We start from the raw sequence: 24,117 nt of genomic DNA, 5'->3' as shown, positions 1-24,117 counted from the left end.
TAAATAAATAAATTTATCTCTTTTTGATAATTGCGTGGTTTCTTTTCAGAAGCATGGATACAGAGAGAGAGTTAAAACAAACAGGGAAATACACAAGAAAGCGCACAACGTTATCACGTATATGCATGCGCACGTACAGTGCGGATAAATAAATAAACCATACGGACACACAAATGCACACAGTGAGGGAGAGTGGAAGGGAGGAAGACATTAGTAGAGGATGCGTGCGCATCACTCCGTTTCTGCCTCTGAGCGAAGCCGCTTACGCAGGGCCTGCATGCTTGCCATGCCACTCACAGTCACGGTGTTCGCCAGTCCCAGTACGGCACCACACCGCACGGAGAAGCCCTCGTCACCGTAGCCCTCCACCCAACTCCCGCGTGTTACCGGTGGGTCCGTTGGCAGCTCCGGGAGGCGACCCCCGCGGTCCCAGCCTTGATTCGTCAAATGGTACAACACGGCCGTCAGGTACTGCCGCCCAAACGGAGTTTCCTCAATCTCCTTCTTCACCGCCGCGACGACACTTTCATCCTCCGCCTCATCCGTCGGCTCACCCTTCACGCTGCCCAGTGTTGTACCCCTGTGCTTCGCGCCGTACTCGATGAAGCCAATGCCCCGGCTGGAGCCGTTCGTCGGGTTTGTGTACAGACGCACCGTCACCGGTGGGGCGGCCGGGTGCACCTGCACAAGGTGGTTTCTCACCTGCGCCTCGCTGGTGTGCCATGGGAAGCCAAAAACAATGATGACGTTGGCGGCTCGCCGAAGTGCCGCGGAGGGTTCCACCAAACGCGGCTTTCCATCCATCGCCAGCGGGCCGCCAACACCGGCGCAGCGAACGTCAACACTATACTGCTCCTCCTCGCCGCCTTTTCTCCCACGGCCCCCAACAAACCAAACCACACACAATCCCCTTCTGTACGGGCGGGAAAGAAGCAGCATACACACAGAGCGTCGTGTGAAGTGGCACCGTGACGAGCGTGCATATAAGAATATTGTGACACACACACACACACAAGACTAAAAGCACATACCAACTGGAAAACACTGCTAATGTAAAGATGGACTCACTCCCCATGCAGCCACAGGTGTAAAAAAGAGTCTGTAATTATTTCATTGACCTTTTTTTTTGTGTTTGGTTTGTTTCTCCAACATTTTCTCTTCACCTGCTTCCCCCTGTAAGACACGTCACGCCTCTTTCTCTCACTCCTGCAGCAGCAGCAGCAGCAGCAACAACATTTTGCTCCTCATGCTCCTATAACCTGCGCGGCAATACCGCGGCCTGCTGTTCAAGGCTCCTTTTCACCTCTGCCGAAAGCGACAAAAGACCGCGACTGTCGCAGTCCATAATCCTCTGCAGTTGTGCCCTGGTGAACCCGTCCTGTGCGTGTTCCCGCAGCAGCCGCAGACATCCATCTTCCAGGCCCCACTCTCTCGTCCAGCGCGGGCAGTCACAGAGCAACATCGACACACATCGCGCAGAGCCCCGTTCCCTTAGGTGCATGTAACTAACCAGCGGCACCAGCAGCCTCGCAATCACTTCGACGTCCTTGCGTGCATTTGACGCCTGTGTATCAGAAGCGGCAAGGGGCTCCGTCAAGGTATGCTGCACTTTATCTAGGCATGCGGCGATAATAGCCGCCTGCAACGACGTCAACGACTGCTGTGATGGGGACGTTGATGACAAGGTGTTTTCCAATGTATTCTTCAACGCCGCAATGACGGCGTAAACAAGGTCGCCGTGCACTTGCAGGAATGTGTTACCGACAAGAAGATTGATGAGTACCACGAGACTCAGCGGCTGTCCGTCTTTGCGGAATTGCTTCGCCACAGCACTTTCATGCAGCCGCCGCAGTGTCTTTTGCAGCTGCCCATGTGCAGTGTTTGTCGTTGCAACCTCCGGAGTCGCCTTCGCGTCACTACCGCCCGCTGGCTTGTCTGCCGCAGCGTCGGTGGGGAACCGCAGCTGCAACTCCCCCAACCCGAAAAACACGGCCACCGGTGCGTTTGGAAGCTCAGAGTAGCAGCGCCACAAGTCTGTGCTAAAGGCCTCTGCCAGCGACTCCCGCACGTACTCTGGAACCACTGGGCTGTACACCCGCACTAACATCCGCAGCAGCTGGTGCAGATCCACATCGTGGAAGGTGGTGGGGTGCAGGGCAAGCCGTTTCCACGCAGCTGCCTCAGGGATGCGATCGCTCGGCCACCGCCCCAAGGCGTGCACAACACCAACAAAAGTGCATACGGCAAACTCCCGTTCCGTCCAGCAGGCATCACTCGCCGCGAGGCCCTCAAATGCGCGTGTGAGGACCGTAGTCTCCCCCACCAATTCCCTCAGCAACTGCACACCACGCGGCTGCGAGTCATCGACGGGCGATACCGAGGATGACGCAGAAGGCGTGGATGAAACGGGAACAGCCGACATGAGCATTTGGTTCAGCATGGCGCGAAACTCCCTCTCGCTCTGAAGGGAGAGGGTGCTCTGCAACGGGAAGGTGCTTGATAGCCGCAACACGTCATTCCACGCGGTGATTTGCGTGGCGAAGGACCACAAGGCAACGTACTCCACAGACGACAGCGTGTCCGCCGGTGTGGCGAGAACGGACTCCAGCAACGCGGCCTCGAATGCGCGTTTCTCGGCCTCCAGCTCAAGCGGGAAGCGCTGAACGGCCTGCAGTGTCTGTCGAAGACCTAGCAGCACCGCTGGCGTAGGCGGCCGCTGCGCCTTCTCCGCAAGGTGCTCCAGCATTACACGATGATCCACATAGTCGAGAAGGGCATACCGCTGAATCAACTTGGCGTTGAACGTCGTCAGCAGCTCTGAATTACGCCGCAAGTGCTTCATGAGGGCCAGCTGTGTCAGCCGGTTCATCGGCCGCACCAGACGGAAGGGCAAGGAGTCCATTGGTGCCGCTCCCGCAATGACGAGATACTGGCAAGGAAGGAAGGAAGGGAGGGAGAGAGAGAGAGAGAGAGAGCTTCCTACAGCCAATCCGCTGAGTGGGCAGAGGTGTGAGTGGTGGCAAGCATGCGTGTTTGTGCGTGTGCGGCAGCGAACAAAGAAGAGAGAGAATAAATAAGTGCGCTTGCGGCAGCTATAATATATATATATATATATTATATGGATGAGGTCAGTGCGCGTGTGGGGGTGGGGGCACAGGAATGCGTAAAACAAATCAAAAGAGAAACAAAAACAAACGCCCAAGGAAACGGCACAACACACACACACACACACACACACCGCAATGCACGACACCATCAGACGCTGAGTGAACGAGAAATATAGGCAGGAAACGCGTCCATGTTTGCTCTTTGTCTGCATCCACTTCTTTTGTTTTCTTTTGCTGCTCCTCCCCCAATCTCCCAATCCTTCTGTTGCTCTGCGCTGTGGGAATCACTGTCAGCCTGCCCACATTACTGACGGGTGCGGCATACATATAAGGCATGGGGGGAAATCTATCTGAGATCTAAAAATGCATCTTGCAGGTCCAAAATAATAAATATAATAATAATAATAATAATAAAATGTAACACCACTATCCTTCTCTTTCAAAAAACAAAACAAACAAAAAGGTACCTGTACACAGACAGACAGACAGACACTACCTGTCTGTCTATGGGCACATGGAGCGACTCCGGACTACCTTTCACCGCGTAAAGACGTCCGCCGCGAGTCCGACAAGGCACTATCACTACGAAGCCGCTTCATCCTACCAACACCGCCAACGCCCGCCGTGCGGTTCACGTCTTTGCCCGAGAGAGACAACGGCCGCGACGACTCCCCACACGCAACAGCAGACGTACTAGGTGTATTCCCCGCGCTAGCGACAGCGGGGGCTCCTGTGGTTGCTGTTGTGGCTGCCGTGGCGGTCGTGGCAGTGGATATCGACGAGTTGGAGGACCGAGGCGGTGGCATGTTCCCCATCTGCACCAACGCCTTCAGCGAGGCGCTGGCCGCGTTCACACGGAAGGCCTCATTGATATGTTGCAGCGACTCCGCCAGGTTGTCGCTAACAGCGCAGGGGGGGAAGTACTCCTTACTACTCTCCACCGCGTCGCGGCACAGGTTCCGCACAAGGTGCCGAAACGGCAACACCTCTGCAGGTGATGTTGTCTGCCTCGCAGCGGCAGCGATACTGCTCTCAAAGAGGCGGTGCTCATCTTCGAGCTCCTTGTCTAACCTGGCCTGTTCCCGCGCGTGCGCAGACAGCACGTCCCGCACCTGCTCCTGCATCGTGCGCTCCAGAGACTCCAGCGACGCCCGGCGGCGCCCCTGCAACGCCTGCACCACCGCACAGTGACGCCCTGTAACGTTAAGCACCTCCTGGGAGAGGCTGCGGAAACCATCATTGATACGCTTCACAAGTCTCACCGCCTCCTCCTCATAGTCCCGAGAAAACGCCAAAGCCTCTGCATCTTCCGCACATCCGCCCTTTTCCCCCGCTTGCGGCTCCCCATTTCCCTCACGCAGTACGTCTGCACGCCACGCCTCGAGTTGCTCCACCACAGTCTCTGCACTCCGCTGCGCTGCTTCGTGCGCCCCACGTACGGCCTCCTGCACAACTCGCTGCAGTGAACCCATCTGCGCATCAAAATGAAGCAGTGCCTCATGATAGGTCAGCTTGAACCGCCGCAACTCATCCTCCTTTTCTTCCATCATGGACCGTAAAATGGTGGCCTGTGAGGTGTTTATATGCTGCATAGCATCGCTCTGCTGCCTCTCCCGCATCAAGTCTTCGACATCCACCTTTAATGACTGGTGTTCCTCCGCTATCTGCTGAAGTCGCTCATGCTCCTCTCGGTTGACGTAGTATCCGCCGCGCTCCAGAACACGCTCCTGCAGACGATTGCGCAGTCGTTGATTCTCCAATTCAAAGGAGCGAAGGCGCACAAGCAGCCTTTCTCGCTCCGTGTTGGCGGCATTTCGAATGGACCTCGCCTTCACAGCGTACAAAAGGGTGGACTTCGTCTCTTCAATGTCGCGTCCCACTGCGGAGACGCAGGCGATCATGAGGGTTCTCGCCGTCCCACCAATGGAGTCTCGAAGCAGTTCTGTGAGTTTGGAGTCGCGGTAGGGCACATGGCTGGGCCGCGTCGCCTCATTCGAGTTTGCAAGCGCCAAAAAGACACTTTTCAACGCCAACAACGACTTATTAATTTTCCCCGTTTCATTTGCTGCTATTCCGCTCGCCTGGGATTTCTTGAGACTCTCACTACCCGCCAGATCCACCATGAAGAGGTGCGCCACGTCCACCGTCTCCGTGTAGGTGTTTTGCTCCTCAAAGTCAAGAATCAAAACGACATGGGAGCGGCTGCTGCGCTCATTCATGAGCGTCGTGGCGGTGCGCCGCCAACCAAGGCCACGCTTAATCGCCTCATGAGCCTCGCTGAGGCGAGACAGTGTCAACTTTACCATCACCTTTGGAAAGCCGGCAACAAGGGTGACCTCCGCATCTCCGTTATCGCTCAACATATCTGTAAGCTTTTCATTGTAGATTTCAATCATGGAAAGCGTTAGCGCACACTTCGTCTCCTCCAACGTCCTTTGCTGCACGTGCTCCAGCATCGCGGCAATCATGCGGTGAGCAATGCCGTTTGTTTCGCCCTCTGCACCCAGCATTGTGTGGGTCTTGCCGGTGCCTGTCTGCCCGTAGACCATCACCGTCCCGTGCAGGCCATCCTTGACGCTCTGCAGAATGGGCTGACAAACTGCAAATACCTCCTCTTGCGTGGCCGTGGAGGGAAAGATGAAGTCAGGGTCGTATGTCTTGTTGTCAAGAAGGATGCGGCGCCCCTGTTGGAAGTCCAGCCCAACCGCAGGGCGCTCATTCTCAAAGAGCGGACGACATCGCACTGCCACTTTGATGTTACTCATTTCTGTCTAAACCAATCGTTTCTGTTACCGTCGTTACCGCTGTTGTCGCTCTTAGCAACGCCTCTTGCACACACGCACACGCCCAGTCACAGAAACAGAAACAGAGAGGCAGCCTGTGCGTCGGTGAATATATATATATGTCTATGTGTGTGTGTGTGTGTGTGCCTCTACGCGTGTGCCGCTCTGTCGTCCTCGCACTTACAAGGTGGGGACAGCGCAGCAGACCTTGTCGTAGCCGCGCAACAAATGAAAGGAAAAAGAAAAAAAATATCCAAAAGAGGAAGGGGTACAAAATTACGCGGGAATAAAACACTGAAAACCGGCCCAGTCATCAAGAAGCAGCCCACACTCAGTCAGAAAACGAAAAAAAAAAAAACTGCCTTCGTTTCATTCCCACTTTCTTCAGATTGATTGACCCCCTCCCACTCACCGTTCTCGTTCTTTTGTTTCGCACCGCACACGCTGCACTCCTACCAGCAGATGATGGGGCGGGCGCAAAGCAAACATAACACACACACACTCGCACGCACGCACAGGCACGAGACGGCGGCAGTCCCTCACCGACGCATCGCAAACGACTTGAAGGTGTACGCGTCCCCCGAGGAGACGATCGTGGCGTCCACGCCCTCCACCCGTGACTTGGGTGAGCCGGTGCGGCACCACTCCACGAGGCTGTCGACGTTCTCCTTTGGGCCCTCCGCCATCACCTCGACGCGGCCGTCGTCCAAGTTGCGCACCCAGCCACGCACCCCACGCTCATTCGCCGCCCGGACGGTGTATTTGCGGTAAAACACACCCTGCACGCGGCCCCACACAAAGATGTGGCAGACAACGATAACCGGCCTTGGAGCGGACATTGCTTCCCCCGCGCTTTGCCGCAGATGGACCCCCGCACTGCCCGGCGACGGGCAGCCGCAAAAAAGAGAAGAGAGAGAGAGAGGGAGATGCACCGGGCGTGCAAACGGGGTGTTTTCCCCAGCAACGTCACACGTGGCATTTCCATCGCTGCACCGGGGCCGAAATCCTCCGATTTTAAAAATCAAATAATAATAATAATAACAACAAAAGATGTATTGTCTATCTTCACTGCCCCGCACCAACTCCCAGCAACTCACAGAGGAGACGGCGCCACACCTTCTCCCGCCCAAAGAGTTCGTCCCCACAAACATTTCCTTGTCGGCCACGAAACAACACCACCAACAGCAAAAGCACACACAAAAAATAAATAAAATAGTACTCTGCGGCGGTACGCATACACGGCAGCAAAGAAAGAGGCTGAAGCAGCGAAGAGAGCGACAGGAAGCGGCGGGGGTGGCGCGGTACTAATAATGATGATAACACCATAACACTAACGGTAACTCCAGTGGTCACAGTGACGGCGGCAATAATGATGATAAAAGTAATAATGGAGAGGAAGGGGGCGTCCGTGTGGGCTAATGGGCAACACACATGAAAGTAACAAACGAAGAAGAAGAGTCCCGACGCGTCTGTCGGTGTGAATACGTCGGTGAGGGGGATCACCACTGCCGCACCCCCCACAGGTCATTCTTCACGATAAAACAACTCCACCGTACCCACCAATGTGTTACAGCGAGGCGCAGTGTGAACGGAAATATGACAAAATAACATAAAAAAACAAACAAACAAACAAAAAAAAAAAACAACAACAAAATGAACAAAACGAAGAGACAAGTAGCTAAGAATAAACACAGAGCGAGGACATCTCATGACTCCATCGCCTTGATGGACGCGTTCACCAAATTTTGCAGAGCCTGCGCCTCGCTGCAGAGACGACTCTGCTCCTGCGGCGACAGTTGCGACCCCGCGGCGACCAATTCACATATGGCGTCAACCTTCACCTTCACACGTTGCTCCATAATAGTCTGCAGCGCACGACGATCCTTTTTGTGAGTATTGAGCGACTTGGTGAGGGTTTCTATCTCCTCACTGACACCAACATGGGAGCTACGCAGCTGCTCTTCCAACTGACGAACGATGACATCTTTTTCCTGCACCACACGTCGCCATTCCTCCTCCTTTTTGGCATGGCTGCTCTGCAGCGCCTTCCGCTGTCCCTCTAACTCATATGGGGCTCTCGCGACAACCGGAGGTGCCGCCTTTAACGTGGAGGATGAAGCAATAGCTGCATCCTCTGCGGTATGAGTAGTGTTGTTACTGTGGTTACCCCTACCATTACCACTGCTGCTATTACTAGTCACGCTAATACTGTGATGGGTTGCCGAAACACGTGCAGCGACTGCCGTCTCAACAACATGTTTCATTTCGGAGCAAAGATGCTCCTCTAATTGTTGCAGGGCCACGCACAAGTTGTTGATCTCCACCCGCTGGGCCGCATTGGTGCAGCACTCCAGCGCCTTCCGCGACTGCACAGTCAACGTATCCACCTTATTCATTAGCCGCATGCGTTGTTCACGCTCCTGTGCGAGTTGCTGATGCAACGCCTGTGTGCAGCCCTCGTACGTCTTGCGCACAATCCCTTGCTGCTCATCAATATGACGCCGCGTCCGAGCAACGACGTCTTGAACGGCGGGATGCTGCGCCTTGAAGCCGCTCAGTAACTTCTCGATGGTGTTGTTTTTTTGTTCGCTTTCCAGCAGACGGCTCCTGAGTGAGTCGAGTTCCTGGCACTGCTGCCAGATGTGGCTGTCCAGCTGCTCCCGCACCATCTTCTCTGCGCGTTCCCGGACAAGTTCCACCAGCTGACGCTGCACTGCACTGTCCACCGGCAGCGTCGTCGTCTGCTGCTGCTGCTGCTGCTGCGGTAGTAGTGGTGATGGTGGTGATGCCATCGATGGTGCGTGGGGAATTGCAAGCAGCAACTCCAGCATCTTCGCCTCGGCTGTAAGCAAGACAGATGCGTTGGCATCAGACCGGTACCGCACTTCACCACCGTCGGCGCCTGCCTGAACACGTGTCCGCTGCAAATATTCCTCTGCGCGCGCCCTTGAAAAAGGTGTGGCAAAATTACTATTGAGATTCTCTTTCAGTTGTTGCTGCTGCACCTCCAACGTCTCCTCCAGCGTTTGGATGTGTGCATCGTACGCGTCCACCTCCTCCTGCAATTGCAGGATCATCTCATCTCGCTCATTCAGCCGTGTCGTAAGGTTCAACATTATATCGCGCTGCTTCAGCAGCAGCTGCTTGTATCTATCCACCTGCGCCTTTTCCTCTTCCATGACTTGCCGCTCACGGTCGAGTTCATCGAGGCGTAGGGCGTACTCGTCTGATGTGCGGGGAACGCCCTTAAAGCCACCGTTTTGTAGCATCCCCTCTAATTCTTGAATGCGCTCCTCGAAGCGCTTCCGCACCGTCAGCTCCTGCTGGTGGGCACGTGAGGACTCCTGCAACGCCTCCAGCGCGGCCTCACAATCCTCTTCCGCGCGACGCATGCCTTGTCGCAGCTCGGAGAGTATGCCTGGATCAACGCCTCCGCCAAGCTGCTGAGATGTGGTGTCACGCTCCTGGAGCTGGTGTCGGAGCATCTTCAGCTCCTGCTCGTACTTGCGCAGCAGCGTCGCCTGGTCCAGATCCTCGTTGATGAAGGCGGTGTTCTTGATGTTCTTAGCACGGTTGGCGAATGCAAGCGTGGAGAGAGACTCTGTGTACGACTCCAGCGCGGGGGAGATGCAGGCGATAAGCGTCGTCTTGCAGTTGCCGCCGAGGGAGTCCCGCAGAGCGCTTGTCAAGACAGAATTTCGAAACGGCACGTGTCGCTGACGACCGCCGCTTTTGCTTGCGAGAGCCGCGATGACGTTGCCGAGCTCATGCAGAGATTTGTTAATTTTCTTCGTTTCCTCCAGCCGCTGACCCGTGACAGACGCCTGCCGCAGCTTCTCGCTTCCGGCCAGATCGACAATGTTAAGTTTGCCAAACCGGTACGAGGTGGGGTTCGTCTCATCTCCCTCCATCACCTCCACAATGATGGTGAACATGGCGTGGGAGCGCGAGGACAGCTCACTCATCCTTGTAGCGCTAGTCGCACGCAGCGAGGTGCCGCGTTCAATGAGGCCATACACGTCATGCGGGGAGCGGACAATCCACTCCGAGAGGCCCTCTACGTACACGCCACGCTGCGGTGTATGACGCACAGTGAGGGCCCGCCCCGCAGTCGGCTTCAGCAGGTCTGAAATCACCTCGTTATATATCTGCATGTACGAGGCACGAACCAAAAAGCGCATATTCTCACGGCGGCTCGCGTTAATGGAGGTGAACAGCTCCTCAATGGCTCGAGGAATAATCCCTCGCTGCTCTTCACTTGTGAATCCTTCCATGGTGTACGTCTTGCCGGTACCCGTCTGGCCGTACGCCATGAGTGTAGCATTGTACCCCTGCATCACTGAAAAAACCGCTGGCTGGGCACTGCGTTCGTACACCTCACACTGCAGGGTCTGTTTGCCGTAGACGTAATCAAACGTAAAAGTCTGCCGGGAGTACACCCCGCCACGGCCATCCTCCGTGTCAAGTGTCTCACAGAGCGTGATGGAGCGACGGTCATTTGCGATACCCACCACGTCGACGTAGGGGCGATAGCCGTTTAATTCCCGTTGCACCGGTGGACGCACACGAATCACCACCTTGAAGTTTGACTCACTACCCTCGTCACAGCCAGTGCCACTGAAGTTTGTGAGGGCGTTGCGGTGGACTGGAGAGAGGGCAGAGGTGGAGGTAGGGGACAAGTAGTCGTCGTCGGGGTCGTGTCTGGCCCCAGTGCTGGTGCTGCTGAAAAGGGTGTCGCCGGGGTTTGGCGCCGGTCGCGAGGCTCTACCGCCACGCAGCGGCGACCCCCGCGTCGGTGACATTTCAACGCGGTGCGGGTCTCGGTAGGCCATTTGCCCTCACAGACGCCCACGCACGGACAACCCAGCAGTATCCCCGCCTTTTCTCGGGGACACGCGAAGGAAACAAGAGGAGGAATAATAATAATTAATAATGTGTATGCCTCTAAACCCACACGGTGTGTGAAAGAGAGGTCTGCCTCACGCGAGCAACGCCGAGTGACCGCCTCTCACCTCCCCCGTTCCCACTCACCCGTGCTCAAAGCAAATTCACGCACGCACAATGAATCAAGTGCTGTGTGTGTGTGTGTGTTTGTGTGCGTGTGTGTGTAGGGGCCGTCGGAGAGAGTCACACTACGGGACGCAGAGGAAACTAACTTATCAAAAGCCAACAACGAATATACATATATATATGTAGAGGAGAAAAGTGAGAAGTGAATAAAGCAAAGAAAAAAAAAAAACAAGCACCAACCACCGCAACAGTAACAAATGTGCACTGAAATGCACAGACGCACCTGCACTCAAGAATGCAAATGGAATATGAGCTATGAAGCTAATGGCACTTTCCGCCTGTAACAATGCTACGCGAAGCGTAAAGTCAAAAAGGTAATACCTCCGCTTCTCCACCCGGTGCTCCTCCTGCATCACGATGCAGCTCTATTTGTTACCACACAATTTATCCCCTTCTCTCTCCACAGATGTATGTGTATTTATTTATCTCACTCCTGCCACTACACAACCGCGAGCTCTGGTGCACATGTACGTGCACGGGAACAGAGAAACAGAACGGTTTGTACACCACCCGCACAGGCACTGCTGGACATGGGTATTGGAATACGAAAAATAAGATGAACATCAATGAATCAAAGAACAATTGGGGTGGATGGAACACCTTCACTCTCACGCTCTCTCGCTTTCCGGCTTGCCTTCTCGCTTCGTCTCTATGGTCATGCTGGTGCTGGTGGGGAGGGGAGCGGGGGTGGTTTCTCCCTGTGGTGGTAGCAGCTGAGACCGTGCGGGGCTGAGTGCCGCCTCACTCCCATCCCCACCAGCGCCCATGGTTATCACGCACCTCTTTTGTCTTCGTTGCCTCCCAATCTACAAAACAAAACGACGCTGCACATATATGCCCTGTAAAAAGCAAGAAGACAAAAAAAAAAGTAGTGGCAGGGAAAAGCGCGTCTCGTGGTGAAGCTCTATCCCCCGCTCATTCCCTTCTTTTCAGCATGATTCCCATCTTTTCCTTCTCCCTAATAATAAAGGGGTATAATGTCTAAGCGGCGCCAGAAAAAAAAAAAAAACAACAACAACAATAACCTCTATTTCTTCCTGCTGCTACCACCTTTTCGCCTTCTTTGCGGTTTTATGCTTTGCACTGGCGGAAGCAGAGGACGTTGACGGAGTTGCCTTTTTCACCACGGGCTTCTTTTCATTCTTTTTCTTCGTCATCTTCTTATTCTCCGGCGGCCTCTTCGGCTTTGCTGCAACGGACTTTGCTGACGCCTTCGGTGCCCCTTTCGAGACTGTCTTTGCCGATGCCGCCTTAGTGGCCTTCGATGTGGGCACCTTCGCGTGGGCGCCCTTACCTCGTGAGGCTGCCGCCGCAGACGCATGGTCTTTGCCGCCCCCTCGCTTCCTCTTCGCCCTGGACTTGCCTTTAGCCGCAGACGCCGGCGCCGGCGTCTGCGGTGGTGGTGGTGGTGGTGGTGGTGATGTCGCTCGACCCTTTCGAGTTGGCGCCACGGCATGCTTTGGTGGTGCGTTTAGCCACTCTGAGAGTTTATTCGGTTTCTTGCTGGTTCGTCGACTGTCGCCCTTTGATCGCCGCACTGATTGCCCAATGACATCGGCCCAGAAACCCTTTCGGTCTCCGGCACCTGTTTCGGCCTCCGCCGGACTCATGTTATATGCCGTGATCTTTGTAAGACCTGCTTTCCTCATGAAATTTGATACCCCTTCATTAGCGCCCTTCGGGGTCTTTGCGTACATCTGGTTAATATCCTCGTCTAACGATGATGCATCGGAGGGCTGCTGCGCCTTCATCGAGAGATTCTTTTTCGTAATGAGTGGCCGACTCCGTGGGCTAGAGACGGGGTCCACAAACAAGTGATTACCTGGAGCCGCCACACCACCTCGTGGTGTCATCCGGTACGCTGACTGCACCCGCTGTTGTTGTTGTTGTGGCTGCTGTTGCTGCTGCTGCTGGGCGGAAACGCCGAAGGAACTGCCGTCGCCGCCAAATGCCCTTCCGGACGACGACGACGGCATGTGCGGCGACAACCAAGAGAGATGCTGCGCCGCCATGGAGTTCCCCGGTGCAGGCGCCACGGGTGGCTGTATCGCACTCCACGAAGATGCCCACCCCGATGTCGACGCGGTGTTTGTTGCCGCCGTGTTTTCTGACGTACTCCACCCATCGTAACCGAACCGAGGTGATTCGAGGGCAAAGGAAGATTGGACGGCGGCTGGAGCATGAACATCCGTGGAAGAGGCTTGGGAGTCGAGTCGAGGAAGGTTTGTTCGACGTGGCCGAAGTTGCTCTTCCGTGTTGTTGTTGTTGCTGCTGCTGTTGGCCGTTTCACTTGCATGAGGATCCGGTTGCGCCACGTTATGCCACGTGTTGGGCAACCGGCCTGGGTCAAACAATTTCATGTACGATAACCCCGGGGGAGACTCTGTCGCACGCGGCTCTTCTGATGGCTGTGCTTGGACCACCGGAGGGGTAGACGTCGCTGGCTCTCGCTGCGTCGTACTAGAACTCGACGCGGTACCGAAGAGGTGCCATAGTCTCGTACCTGAGTGTGTGGCAGGCGTAGTGGCAGTGGGCACCGCGGGCGGTGCGACCGATGCAGACTCCGCGAGCTGTTCCTGAGTAACGTTGTGGCTGGCTCTGGTGACATTCTCCTGAGCCTCTCCGGCAGCCTCGGACGCCCCTGCGTTTGTCGTTGGTGGGTGAAGAACACCCTTCGCAACGAACGCTGCAGCGGAGGTGTCGAATACTGGCACGGCTCCCGCGTTGCACGTCGATGACGACTGAGATTGCTGCTGCTGCTGCTGCTGCTGTTCTTCGGCTGGTGGATGCAATGGTAATGGCGGTGACGTTGCGTCGGCGGCAGCGTCTTGTGGCGAGGCCCCAAAAGGGTCAACGTCCAACGCCACGTTCACGTCATAGGACGGCGGTGGTATTGCAGGCGTCACGGTCCCCAGTGCCCGGACTGCCCTCAACGTGAAGCGGCCCACCCGCTTCGGCTCCACCTCCTTCGGGAAGGACATGCCCAAAACGGCATCCCGCAACTCCGTGGGATACATCGCCGCGTTGTCGCGCACGGCGGCCACTAATGGTGTGAGCTCCGTCAGCGGTGGATTTGGCATGCCGTGCTGCAGCTGCGCTAGGAGGACCGTGGTCTGCGCCGCCTCCTCGTCTGGCTGTGCCATACGGCTGTAGGCGCCGCGGACGATCTCCGTGACTGTCTGCTGCAGCAGGGGCTGCTGTGCCACCTCCCCATACACCTCTCGCAGCGACGATAGCAGCCTTTGAAGCTCGCGCGGCCGCGCGTTATGCGTGTGGCGCAGCATTTTCTCGTTGAAGAGCGCTATCCAGTCGGAATTAGGGTGCATCTTGCGGAGCGGACGTACCGCCTCAAGGTACCGCAGCACCGTCCTTAGCTGAATCTTTTCATCGCCTAGCAGCTCCACTCCACCCGTGAGAACAAAGTCGACCATCGCCTCGTCTGACTCCTCACCAAAGGTGCTCGTGAGAAGCTCGACAAGCGAAACATACTGCTCAGGTGAAATGGATACCGCCTTGGCTGCCGCCAGCGCCTTAACGGAATCCCGGGCATGGGGTATGCCCGAGGCCAGCGGCAAGCTGTACAGCGTATCTGTCGTCCACTCTGCTTCGGCAAAGCGGCTTGACAGGTACATAGTGCAGGCCGTCAACAGGTCCTGTCGTCCAGAGGCCTGCACCACGCGCAGGTCATCCGGTGAAAATAGATCCTGCGCCGCGCTGAGGCGTGCTGTGAGTTCGGCAATGACAAGACCCTCAACGTTGACACCTTTTGCCAGAGTCATGGCATCCACCAGCTGCCGACTAGATATCTCCTTGTAGTTGATCTGCGAGTGGAGGGTGTCATCCTCCGGGAAGGCCATTGTCAGCATCAACCTTGTGTAGCTGCTGCAGTCAGAGTTGAGCAGGCGCGCCGCCACCACCTTCGCCTCAGGCATCCAGGCAGGCGCCATAGAGACAAATGTGGCACATATGTGGCTGATCTCGGAGAGAGAAAACTCCCCCAACACCGTCTCAATACGCTCGCCGAGCTTCACCGCCAACTCCCGCGAGAGGAGGTGTGAACGACGGAGGATGCCAGACGCCATGGCGAGCTGCTGAGGCTCAAAGCGGGTAACGTTATTCGCAACGTAGCCTTGGTAGGCGACGAAGACGTGCCTGTAGCGCAGTCGCCCACCCATTTCGTAGGCAAAAGCAATGGAAGTGATATCGTCACAGTGTGTCCAGTAAATTTTGTCGTTGCTGTCCAACAGCCGTAAAACACGCGGCTCATACTCCTCTAGAAGCATACTCATTCGTCCACCGAGTTCCCCCACGTCACGCTGAGTTACAGCGTCTTTTCCTGCTTCCAGTGATCCTAGCATGCGGGCAAACGATGCAAGAATGGACGCCACATCGCGTCCATTAGCATTTGTTGCGTACATCAGCCCCACACGTGCCATGCGATGGAGCAATGGGAGCGGCAAAGGGGAAAGCAGATGGTGGCGAAGGCATGAACTCATTAGTGTGGAGAAGTCGTAGCCATGGAAGTCGCCTGTATGCTCCACAAGGGCAAAAAGCAGGTGATTCGCCTCCGCCACTTTGCCAACGCGAACCATCCAACCGTACACTCGCAGAAGCGAGACTTGAAGGTGAGGCAACTCTGTCGCCGGCGTGCGCTCTAGTTGCGCCATCACCATCTGCGACAAGGATTCATTTAGTACGCTGGGAGCATGCTTGCCATTGCGCTGCATCACCTTCGCCGCAAGCTCAACGATGTTCCACCGCATTGTGAGGTCTCTAACATTGTTGCTGTTACCGTTGTAGGCGTTGTCTCGGGCGGCCTGCTGCAGCACACCCTCTACCGCGACGAAGATGCGCTCCATGTACTGCTCCCCACGCGGGGACAATGCGATGGCCGCATGGAGACGCGTGAGACCGTCGACATGGGTGTCCTCCATCAACCGCACAAGTTTGTTTGTGACGAGGGTGAGCAGAGTAGCGTCGGGATCGATTTCAAAAAAACTTAGCAGCTGCGACAAGGCCAGCGCATTCGTGCCCTTTTCCATCCACACGTGCGTCGCACTCTGTGGGACCTCCGCCTCAAGGAACCTCTCCGCCTCACGCCGGGCGAATTCGTACTGTCCGCGGCCTCGAAGCCGGCGCTTCAGGGCCGCGGCCTTGCTGACGAACTCCGTGGCCGTAGCGTACCCGCCCACGTCAGCCCCGCCGCTGTTACTGCTATTATTAGGCAAACTACCACTACTGGTGCCGCCGCCGTTTCTGCTGTTGCCCCAGCCAAAACCTAAGCGATGCGTGGCCGCAGTGGACCACAATAACACGGGACGAACATACTGCATCCCCTCCCGTGCACCGACGATGACTCTATTTCTATTTCAAGTTACAGGGCGCCCCGTGGCGACAGACAGCGCGATATTACAAAAGCGGCGAAATAAAGCAAAAGGGTTAATGTCTCCGCCCTTGCTGATGTTGTGTTATACTCCCTTTGGTGTTGTTGCTTGCTGTGTTCTCCTCGGCTTACTGCTGCTGTTGTTGCCTCGCTCGCTGCACACCACCACCACCGCCCACACTGTCGCTTGCTGCTCAACAATGCGGCCGTGCGGCTGTCAGTGTGATGATCGAGAGGAAACGTAAGGCCGACGCCGACGCGACAAGACAAAGCAACGTCTATGGGGGTGAGGCAACACGCACACAAGAGCTGCTTCACTCGCAACTGCCGGAGCCCTTGGAGATTAGTGTAAGCGCGAGTATATATATATCTGCGTGCGTGTGGAGAGAAACGTGGGCTAGTGAGTGAGCGGAACCACACACACGCACAGGGAGAACGACTGGGAGGCAGACGACGCTGCGGTCAATTCCCCTCAACACCCTACGACCTCCCCTCACAGCAACAGGGAAGGAGACAAACGTGGAAGAAAGACGGCGGGTAATTTCACGTACAGTCAAAACCAACAAGGGCAGAAAGAGACAGCAGACGCAACAAACAAACAAAAAACCGCAGTCCCCGCATTATCTCCAGCGCAAACTCGTGTGTGTGCACCAGCAAGCAGAGAGCGAAACATCTACTGAGAGCGAGAAGGTGAAAGGGACGTCCACGCATACAGCCAGAGGAAATGCGATTGCTAGAAGTAAAGAAGGAGGGCTGCGGCAACAACACGGAAAAGGAAGAATAATAAAAAAAAAAGAGACGGGGATGGAGGAAATAAATACGGTACGCCATGCCTGCCACCTTCAGAAGACGACAGCGTAACCACATGCGCTCACAAACACACCACACATGCAACCGCCACGCATCCACCGTCATTCCCCCCTGTAAGTCACATTTTCACTGATCGCAGACACGAGTAACGACATCACAGAAAAACAAAACACTGTACAAAAAGGCAAATAAGAAGAATTAAAATAAAACAAGCGACTTACAAAAAGCTAAATGGGTCCACCGAAGCATATATATATATATACATAGAGAGAGAGAGAGGCTAAAATATACAACAACTGCACTGCGTCCCCAGGTGGTGCAGCCAAGTAAACAACTGATCCACGCGTTTTTTTTTTATTATTACTCGAAGCAATTCATTGCTCGTAGTCTCACTTCCACTCTTTTCGTTTTTCCTTCCTTTGCCCGTCCTCTCACTTGAGGCACCTCAACTCTCCTTACCTCGTGTATATGGTAACAGTAGAGGCGGAGCATGCGGCAGATCCACGTAGTGTCCATCCGAGCTAAAGAAACCGCATTGTGTATTCTCATCACGTGCGACGCAGGGAGCAGGCCTCCCCAACATCACTACTGGGTTAACTTCGCATCGCATTTGCCTTGCAGCCTCACGCCTCAGTGACATACGCGTCCGTATCGATAGAGGTGCCTGCAACTCCCTATCCATAATATCCGCTGTGTCCAACATGTTGGGTGGTGTACGCAATAGCCCTGCATCTGACTGCGACGACGACGGCATCGCGCCTAACCTGCGGGTGTTATCGATGCCTCCACGCATGCCACCCCCAGACACCTCCCCAAACCACTGGTGGGATAACAATTCCTTTGCCTTGGGTCGTAGTCGCGCGTCACGAACAAAACAAAGGTCTAAAAATGCACGGAGAGACGCTGAGGCTTCACAGTTGTCCGGGAGACGTGGGGGTGTTCCATTGGCAGCTGCAATGGCGAAGAGCACCGCGGCAGGGTTCCTCATTTCTCCCCCAAAGGGCTTCTTACCAGAAATCATCTCAAACACGGTAACACCGAGGCTCCAGATGTCGGCAGAGGTAGTGTAACCAAGTTTCTTAACGTCTGCTTTACTGCAGCCACTTCTAATGTCACCCTGGCTCTCACCTGCGTCTTCGTCAATCGCGTCATCCGCGTCGCCGCCGACCACCTCGGGCGCCATGTACCAGGGCGTCCCCACTGTCGTTCGCATGCTAGAAGTGTCGTCAAGGAGCTTGCTTACCCCAAAATCCGTCAATTTGCAGCGTCCATCTGCGGTGATCAGCACGTTGGCTGGCTTGACATCCCGGTGGCACACCCGTGCCGTGTCGTGCAGGTACGCCAAGCCCTCCAAGATGTCGTGCGTGTAGGAGCGCACGACACTCTCACGAAGCGAGCCTTGGCGGCGAATGAGTGCATCGAGGGAACCGCCGTTGATAAACTCCATAATTATTTGCACACCAACCGCACTGCGGCGAGCCCCGTAGTACGTCACAAGATTGGGGTGCTCAAACCGCTCCATAAGGGTGATTTCCCGCACGATGGCCCGCCGCTCCTCAGCGAGCACGGGATCCTCCTCCGCCGCATCGTCGCCAGTACCAACGCCCCCGCCGTCGAAGAAGGGGATCTCCTTCACCGCGACGAACCTGCCGCTTTCCGCGTCGTACCCCTCGTACACGACGCCTCTCGCCCCGACGCCCAACTTTTTGTTTGTCTTGCGGACGTGCTCCATTTCCCCCGTCCGATGCAACCCGCAGGCACACACACGCACACACTGCTGGAGAAGGGTGTCGAGGGGCCCAGAACCGACAACAATAACAAAGCTAGAAGAAACGACAATGATGACGAAAATAAATCCGCCCGCAGGTGCGGATTAAATTCAGCCGTGCAGAGTGTGATTGGGCGGGAGAAGGCGGAGGAGTAAAAACACAGTCAATTTACTTGTGCAGGACTATCTTTACAGGCGAAGTACCAGACAACTAATTCCAGACCTCAGCGAAAAAGAAGAAAGAGGAATAAAAATAGGGGACACGGAAAAGAAACGCAAAATAAGCGGAAGTGCAGCATCAACAGCAAAAAGGAAGATGCATAAATTGATCACCGGGGTGGAACGTGGATGTGAGGAAGGAGAGAGAAGATGCATATGCCAAGAAGAAAAGGGCACACATGGAAAATGGGCGGCTGCCTGCATCCACAGCGTGCTGTCTCAGTTTTTTTCCCGCACGGCGGGTGTCAAGAATCTCTTTCTCTCTCACTCTCTCACACACACCTCACCATGCAAAAGAAATGAACTTTTAATATCTCCTTCCATCAATTTCGTGTGATGTGTGTGTGTCATTGGATTCCTCCCCCTTTCTCTCGTTGTGAGCCCTTTTTTTTTTTTGTTGTGCCCCTGGCACCTCGCTCTGACAAAGCAGCTACGCCATGTCGTGCACGACGCGGTGGGCACGTAGTACAACATGCAGCAAATACGACTCAATCGTCTTGTCATCTGCGTTGTTGATAAAAATCCACATTGGCCAGCGTCCCTCCATCTGTCCCTCAGGCAGACTAAGCATGTCAAGCTGCAACGCAATAAACTGTGTATCGCCAGGGGCCAGAGCAAACTGCTTCGGCGTGATACGGAGCTGGTATTTATAGTTCTGGTGCACCGTAAACACTTCCTCCCTCACTCCACGATGTACGAACTGCAGACGGCGGAATATCGGCGCTGTGGTGTCCGCCAGGCCAAATTCCAACGTCTGGGTGTACGTCGGTGTGGGATACACGGTGGGGACCGTCAACAAGGTCTTGGCCAGGTGGTGATTTGTTAGCGCGTGCAACAGAAGCTGCTGCGTTCCCACCTCTGGTGGTCGCAGATGCAGCAAGTAGGCACCTTCGCGCCGCTCCACCTTCACGTGAGGGTGATTGCAGTAAAGTGCCTCTACCCCAGCTGCAGGGAGGGAAACCGTCGTCGTCTGCCCAAAGAGCAATTCACGCGAGGTGACGGCCTGGCAGGCAAAGAAACAGAGTTCCCACGTCTCAATCACTTCACTCATGGCAGCATCTTTGTATAGGACCAAATACTCCGTCCGCAGCACGTTCTCATCATGTGGGATTGTCGTGTGCACCGTGACCTCCTCCCATGCGGTGATGTACGTCTGTGTGATGGGGTCGAGCACGGCGTTCGCCTCCGCCGTCGTAGTCTCCGAGTTGATAGAGATGCGGGCACACAGGTCGCGCATGCGTACAAGCAGCCTTGCCCTATCAGAGGTGATGGGAAACATGGCGGAGGAGAAGAGCCGCGAGAAGAGCTTTTTCGAAACCTCCGTCCCTGCCGGACCATAAATCTCAAAGCGACGGTCCACCACCGGTGGGCCCACGGTGGCGTGGATGTCAACGATGCACACCACCTCGCGCCCACCACTAAAAAGACGGGCACGGAGGTGTTTGGGTTCGCCGCCTCGTGTGTCTCCCGTCGCGTTGAGCCGGACGGCGAGAACCACCTCCGTGCGTTCTCGTGGGCCGAGGTAAAAAGACGGAGCAGTGACGGTGCCCAACGCGCCCTGCGCGGCGGTGTCCACCTCCACAGCAAACTGCATGGCAGAGCTAAACGGATTTTGAAACGGCGTACGCGTCAGCTCCGGGCGATAGGAGGTGACACATACATAATGGTGCACCGTCAGTCGCTCCACCAACGCCTCCGCAATCTTGCGGGACTTCATCTCATCCCGCTGCTTGTCAAGATAGCGCAGGCGGAACTCCAGGTCCCCTTCCCGCGAGCGATGCTCCTGCGGCACTCCGGGTAATGTCGTTCCATTGCCGTACACCTGCTTCACATGCTGCGCGCGGCGCCAATGCAGGTCCGACGTTGCCCCGTTTGCATCGGAAGCTGCATACGCTATCTGCTGCTGCTGCCCCTGCAGTGATGCGGAGGATGGGGGCATTGAAGAGGCTTGGGATGCCCTCCGCACCGCGTTCGGCGCGTGTGCAGCACCCGTTTCCGCCGACGCCTCCACGCCTGCATCTTCCTTGCTTCCTTCCATAAAATTTTGTTCTATGAGGCTTGCATGCGGCAGTTTTTTTGCAACAATCACCCGCGGACCTCTTGACGGCTCCACAATTTTGTTTTGTGACTGTGCGGTGAACCCTCCCTTGGCGGCGACGCAGAAGAGCGTCACGTGCATCTGGCCAACGTTGCGCACAATAGGGAACACCTTCGATGGTATGTTTTTCTCCGTGAGGCTGAGGTCACGGTAGAGCGGGATATCCATCGGAATGCATGCGTGTTCCGCGTTGTAGGGGCGGCGAAAGTGCGCTAGCTGCATCGCCACACTGCCAACGTAAAACATAGTGAGGGCGTTGTAGACATGAATGTAGAGCGTCGCATCTGTGGACTGACGGTACTTCTGCATAAAAGGGTCCTCCGCCGCCTCAAGTGGCTCACACCACACCATCCCACCACGCTGCGCCCCCTCGTACAACTTAAACGTCCGCAGCTGCGGGGTTTTTTCTATGCACGTGGTACGAGCGGGGCCAATCGTCTGCAGCGGGAGAGAACCAAATGAAAAAATGAAGCAGACATCCTCTGGCACATCCATGGCGGCGTCCATGGTGAGACCCTCAAAACGAATACCGTCCAGTGACGTCATCATGTCCTGGCCACATGACAGCACCTGGTCCTCAAGACGCGTGCCTCGTAAGGGATGAAGTATGGGCTGCAAGCCCTCTTCAAGACGACAACGCGTTTCCCACGAGATAGCAACAGACATGGGGGAGAGATCAACCACCTCAATGCCTGCAGCATCGTCTAACCGCCTACCAACCTCATCAGCAGGTACAACGGATGCCTTCCTTGTAGATCCGTGCCGCATGGCTGACTCCTGCATCTCACGCAAGCGACGCAGCTCTTCCATGATCTCACAAAGCATTTTGAACACGTCAACTGAGGCGCGATCTTCGGTGAGGCGTTTATCCGCGGCAAATGCATCACGGGAGGGATACGTAAGCTCCACAGATGGTGAAGCTTGCGACGTTGATCCTTTCGTCGTCCCCTCCAAACCAGCAGGTTGCGCAGCGGCCGCCCCCGGTTCTTCCGTCGATATAATCCCCATTGACTTCACCAGTGCTCCAATCGGAGGGGGAAAGCTTTGCATGATATCATGCGCCTCCGCCAATAATTCCTTTCTGCCGCCCTCCCTGTCTGCTGGCTGCTTCACTTCCTCGCCGACTGGCTGCGAGGTGGGCAACAACGCCGGAAGCTGATCCACAACAAGAGTGTCGTGGTACTCCACCGTCAGTGTTATGGTAAGTGGCAGCTTGCCGTACGGTGACGAGGACTCCAACATCAACATCCGCGGGTCACGGCAGGAGAAGGGCCCCTGGAGCGTGGGTAGGTTCTCTACATGAATGTCGCGATCCTTCATGGGCATCACGCACAACGGGAAAACACCGAATCCAAGCACCTCGAAACGCTTCTCGTCCGCCCTCCTCCGTCGTATGGCAAATACCAAGGACGTCGTCGAATGCACAGGAAGCCCATCTATTTCTAACGGTGTAACGGAGTGCACAAGGCACGACGACAACCGCGTCGTCTCTTCCAAAGAGACATATGTGGAGGTAGAAGTAGAGGTGTAGCTAGATTTGGAGGCGGTAACGCTGCGACTGCTGGTGGTGGTAATTGAGTTGGAGTTGGGAGGCGACGGGGCGAGGTCGTCGTCAAACACCAGCGGGATCTCAGCGCCCTGTCCAAGCTGCTGGTACCCATTGTGCGCCACCGCGGCAACGCGCCACTCCGCCGTTTTGTCACGCCACTCCGTGTTCTCCAGTGTGGGGTGGAGCTGAACATTACGCACAACGCAGCGAAAGGACTTGGCGACGGCTTGCGGTGTGTTTTCCGTAAAACTCTGCGTGACGATAATGCCAGGCGGCACCAGACGCGACATGAGCTGCGTCAACACAACATCCCTCACAGACGTGCAGGTGTACTTCAGACTGACAGCCCTGTCCGCGGCATTAACACACGGCCATGACGTGGCGTTCAGCCGAAGCAGCTGGGCGCTGCCGGGGCGTAGCTCGAGGGTGTGCGAGGCACACACCTCCGTCAGCGGGACATAACCCCACAGCAGCACGCGTCGTCCCCCCACCGGCGCGTCATGCCGTGCATCTCGGGCCACTACCTCCACCGCCAAAACCATATCCTCCGCACGGCTGCGAAACAGAAGCGGCTCTGCCATGGCACTTCGCGTCACGGCGTACGTGGCCCCAACGAAGCTGCAGGCCACCTTGTCGTAGAAGGTCATGTGCAGAGCAATCACGTCGTTGGAGGCAGGCACCATCGGCCACTCCTCCCACAGAAGCCGCAGCGTGAGCAGGGTACCCGCCACGGCCTCACTCGAGGCCCGGCATTCCCATGTGTCGTGCCGAATCGCACTCGACAGTAACACGCGGGCGGTTTGTTCCGCCGAGCGACTGCGACCCATTCCGCGCCCCCGTCGTTTCCCCCTCAGCTCTTCCTTCTTGCGCCCAATGAGGCCCAGCAACCCGCAGCCACATGTCAAATGCAAAACGAGTGAATAATAATGTAAAAAATGCGTAGGCGACATCAGTTCAGAGAAGTAAATGCAATTTCCTGTCTGCAGCAAAGCAGGCACACATACACACGCAACAAGTTTGTCCTACAACCATAAATGTTGCAAAAAATATACCCAAACAAAGAGGGGATAATACAAACGTTAACGTCAACGGATTAAACAAATAAGCAAACACAAATTAAAACGACGTCGTCCTGAAACACCTCCTGCAAAAATATCATTAATTCCAAATAATAAAAAAATACAGAAATAAAATAAAAACCCCAATGAGACAAGACTCAATGAGTCGTGTGTGTGTGTGAAGGGGAGGAGGAGGGGGGGAGTCGCGAAGCATCAGGAACATTGTCCCCCCCCCCCCCTCCTCCCCTTCACACACACACACAATTTCTCTT

General features: G+C 55.6%; 8 protein-coding genes across 8 annotated transcripts, besides 18 other annotated features; all 8 read right to left on the bottom strand.

Moving 5' to 3' along the window:
- Positions 1-231: 231 nt before the first annotated feature.
- On the bottom strand, positions 232-939 carry TraAM80_00213 (uncharacterized protein; the record flags this gene model as incomplete). Its single annotated transcript, XM_029377303.1, has 1 exon — positions 232-939. The coding sequence occupies one exon, from the start codon at positions 937-939 to the stop codon at positions 232-234; it is 708 nt and encodes a 235-aa protein (XP_029242899.1).
- Positions 940-997: 58 nt separating this feature from the next.
- Positions 998-1,014: a microsatellite.
- Positions 1,015-1,208: 194 nt separating this feature from the next.
- Positions 1,209-1,235: a microsatellite.
- Positions 1,236-1,252: 17 nt separating this feature from the next.
- On the bottom strand, positions 1,253-2,902 carry TraAM80_00212 (uncharacterized protein; the record flags this gene model as incomplete). The annotated part of the gene is made up of 1 exon (XM_029377302.1): positions 1,253-2,902. One exon carries the CDS (start codon positions 2,900-2,902, stop codon positions 1,253-1,255), a length of 1,650 nt encoding a protein of 549 aa, XP_029242898.1.
- Positions 2,903-2,934: 32 nt separating this feature from the next.
- Positions 2,935-2,957: a microsatellite.
- Positions 2,948-2,975: a microsatellite.
- A 118-nt stretch (positions 2,976-3,093) lies between these two features.
- Positions 3,094-3,120: a microsatellite.
- A 45-nt stretch (positions 3,121-3,165) lies between these two features.
- Positions 3,166-3,195: a microsatellite.
- Positions 3,167-3,210: a microsatellite.
- Positions 3,211-3,238: a microsatellite.
- A 251-nt stretch (positions 3,239-3,489) lies between these two features.
- Positions 3,490-3,524: a microsatellite.
- Positions 3,525-3,637: 113 nt separating this feature from the next.
- Positions 3,638-5,872, bottom strand: TraAM80_00211 (putative kinesin; the record flags this gene model as incomplete). Its single annotated transcript, XM_029377301.1, has 1 exon — positions 3,638-5,872. One exon carries the CDS (start codon positions 5,870-5,872, stop codon positions 3,638-3,640), a length of 2,235 nt encoding a protein of 744 aa, XP_029242897.1.
- Positions 5,873-6,010: 138 nt separating this feature from the next.
- Positions 6,011-6,036: a microsatellite.
- Positions 6,037-6,372: 336 nt separating this feature from the next.
- Positions 6,373-6,407: a microsatellite.
- Positions 6,408-6,429: 22 nt separating this feature from the next.
- TraAM80_00210 (acylphosphatase) lies at positions 6,430-6,729 on the bottom strand (the record flags this gene model as incomplete). The annotated part of the gene is made up of 1 exon (XM_029377300.1): positions 6,430-6,729. The coding sequence occupies one exon, from the start codon at positions 6,727-6,729 to the stop codon at positions 6,430-6,432; it is 300 nt and encodes a 99-aa protein (XP_029242896.1).
- Positions 6,730-6,793: 64 nt separating this feature from the next.
- Positions 6,794-6,817: a microsatellite.
- Positions 6,818-6,905: 88 nt separating this feature from the next.
- Positions 6,906-6,937: a microsatellite.
- A 554-nt stretch (positions 6,938-7,491) lies between these two features.
- Positions 7,492-7,553: a microsatellite.
- A 43-nt stretch (positions 7,554-7,596) lies between these two features.
- Positions 7,597-10,722, bottom strand: TraAM80_00209 (putative kinesin; the record flags this gene model as incomplete). The annotated part of the gene is made up of 1 exon (XM_029377299.1): positions 7,597-10,722. One exon carries the CDS (start codon positions 10,720-10,722, stop codon positions 7,597-7,599), a length of 3,126 nt encoding a protein of 1,041 aa, XP_029242895.1.
- Positions 10,723-10,964: 242 nt separating this feature from the next.
- Positions 10,965-10,999: a microsatellite.
- Positions 11,000-11,955: 956 nt separating this feature from the next.
- Positions 11,956-11,984: a microsatellite.
- Positions 11,985-12,003: 19 nt separating this feature from the next.
- On the bottom strand, positions 12,004-16,293 carry TraAM80_00208 (chaperonin containing t-complex protein; the record flags this gene model as incomplete). The annotated part of the gene is made up of 1 exon (XM_029377298.1): positions 12,004-16,293. The coding sequence occupies one exon, from the start codon at positions 16,291-16,293 to the stop codon at positions 12,004-12,006; it is 4,290 nt and encodes a 1,429-aa protein (XP_029242894.1).
- Positions 16,294-17,400: 1,107 nt separating this feature from the next.
- Positions 17,401-17,419: a microsatellite.
- Positions 17,420-17,598: 179 nt separating this feature from the next.
- Positions 17,599-18,885, bottom strand: TraAM80_00207 (putative protein kinase; the record flags this gene model as incomplete). Its single annotated transcript, XM_029377297.1, has 1 exon — positions 17,599-18,885. The coding sequence occupies one exon, from the start codon at positions 18,883-18,885 to the stop codon at positions 17,599-17,601; it is 1,287 nt and encodes a 428-aa protein (XP_029242893.1).
- A 507-nt stretch (positions 18,886-19,392) lies between these two features.
- Positions 19,393-19,414: a microsatellite.
- A 156-nt stretch (positions 19,415-19,570) lies between these two features.
- On the bottom strand, positions 19,571-23,614 carry TraAM80_00206 (putative dynein heavy chain; the record flags this gene model as incomplete). Its single annotated transcript, XM_029377296.1, has 1 exon — positions 19,571-23,614. One exon carries the CDS (start codon positions 23,612-23,614, stop codon positions 19,571-19,573), a length of 4,044 nt encoding a protein of 1,347 aa, XP_029242892.1.
- Positions 23,615-24,117: the final 503 nt, after the last annotated feature.

This window comes from Trypanosoma rangeli, assembly GCF_003719475.1.
Source record: "Trypanosoma rangeli strain AM80 chromosome Unknown Tra_15.4_contig_00003, whole genome shotgun sequence".
In the NCBI taxonomy this organism is placed as follows: Eukaryota; Euglenozoa; class Kinetoplastea; order Trypanosomatida; family Trypanosomatidae; genus Trypanosoma; species Trypanosoma rangeli.
Note: the sequence above shows the minus strand (reverse complement) of the source record. Positions and strands in the feature narration are given on the sequence as shown.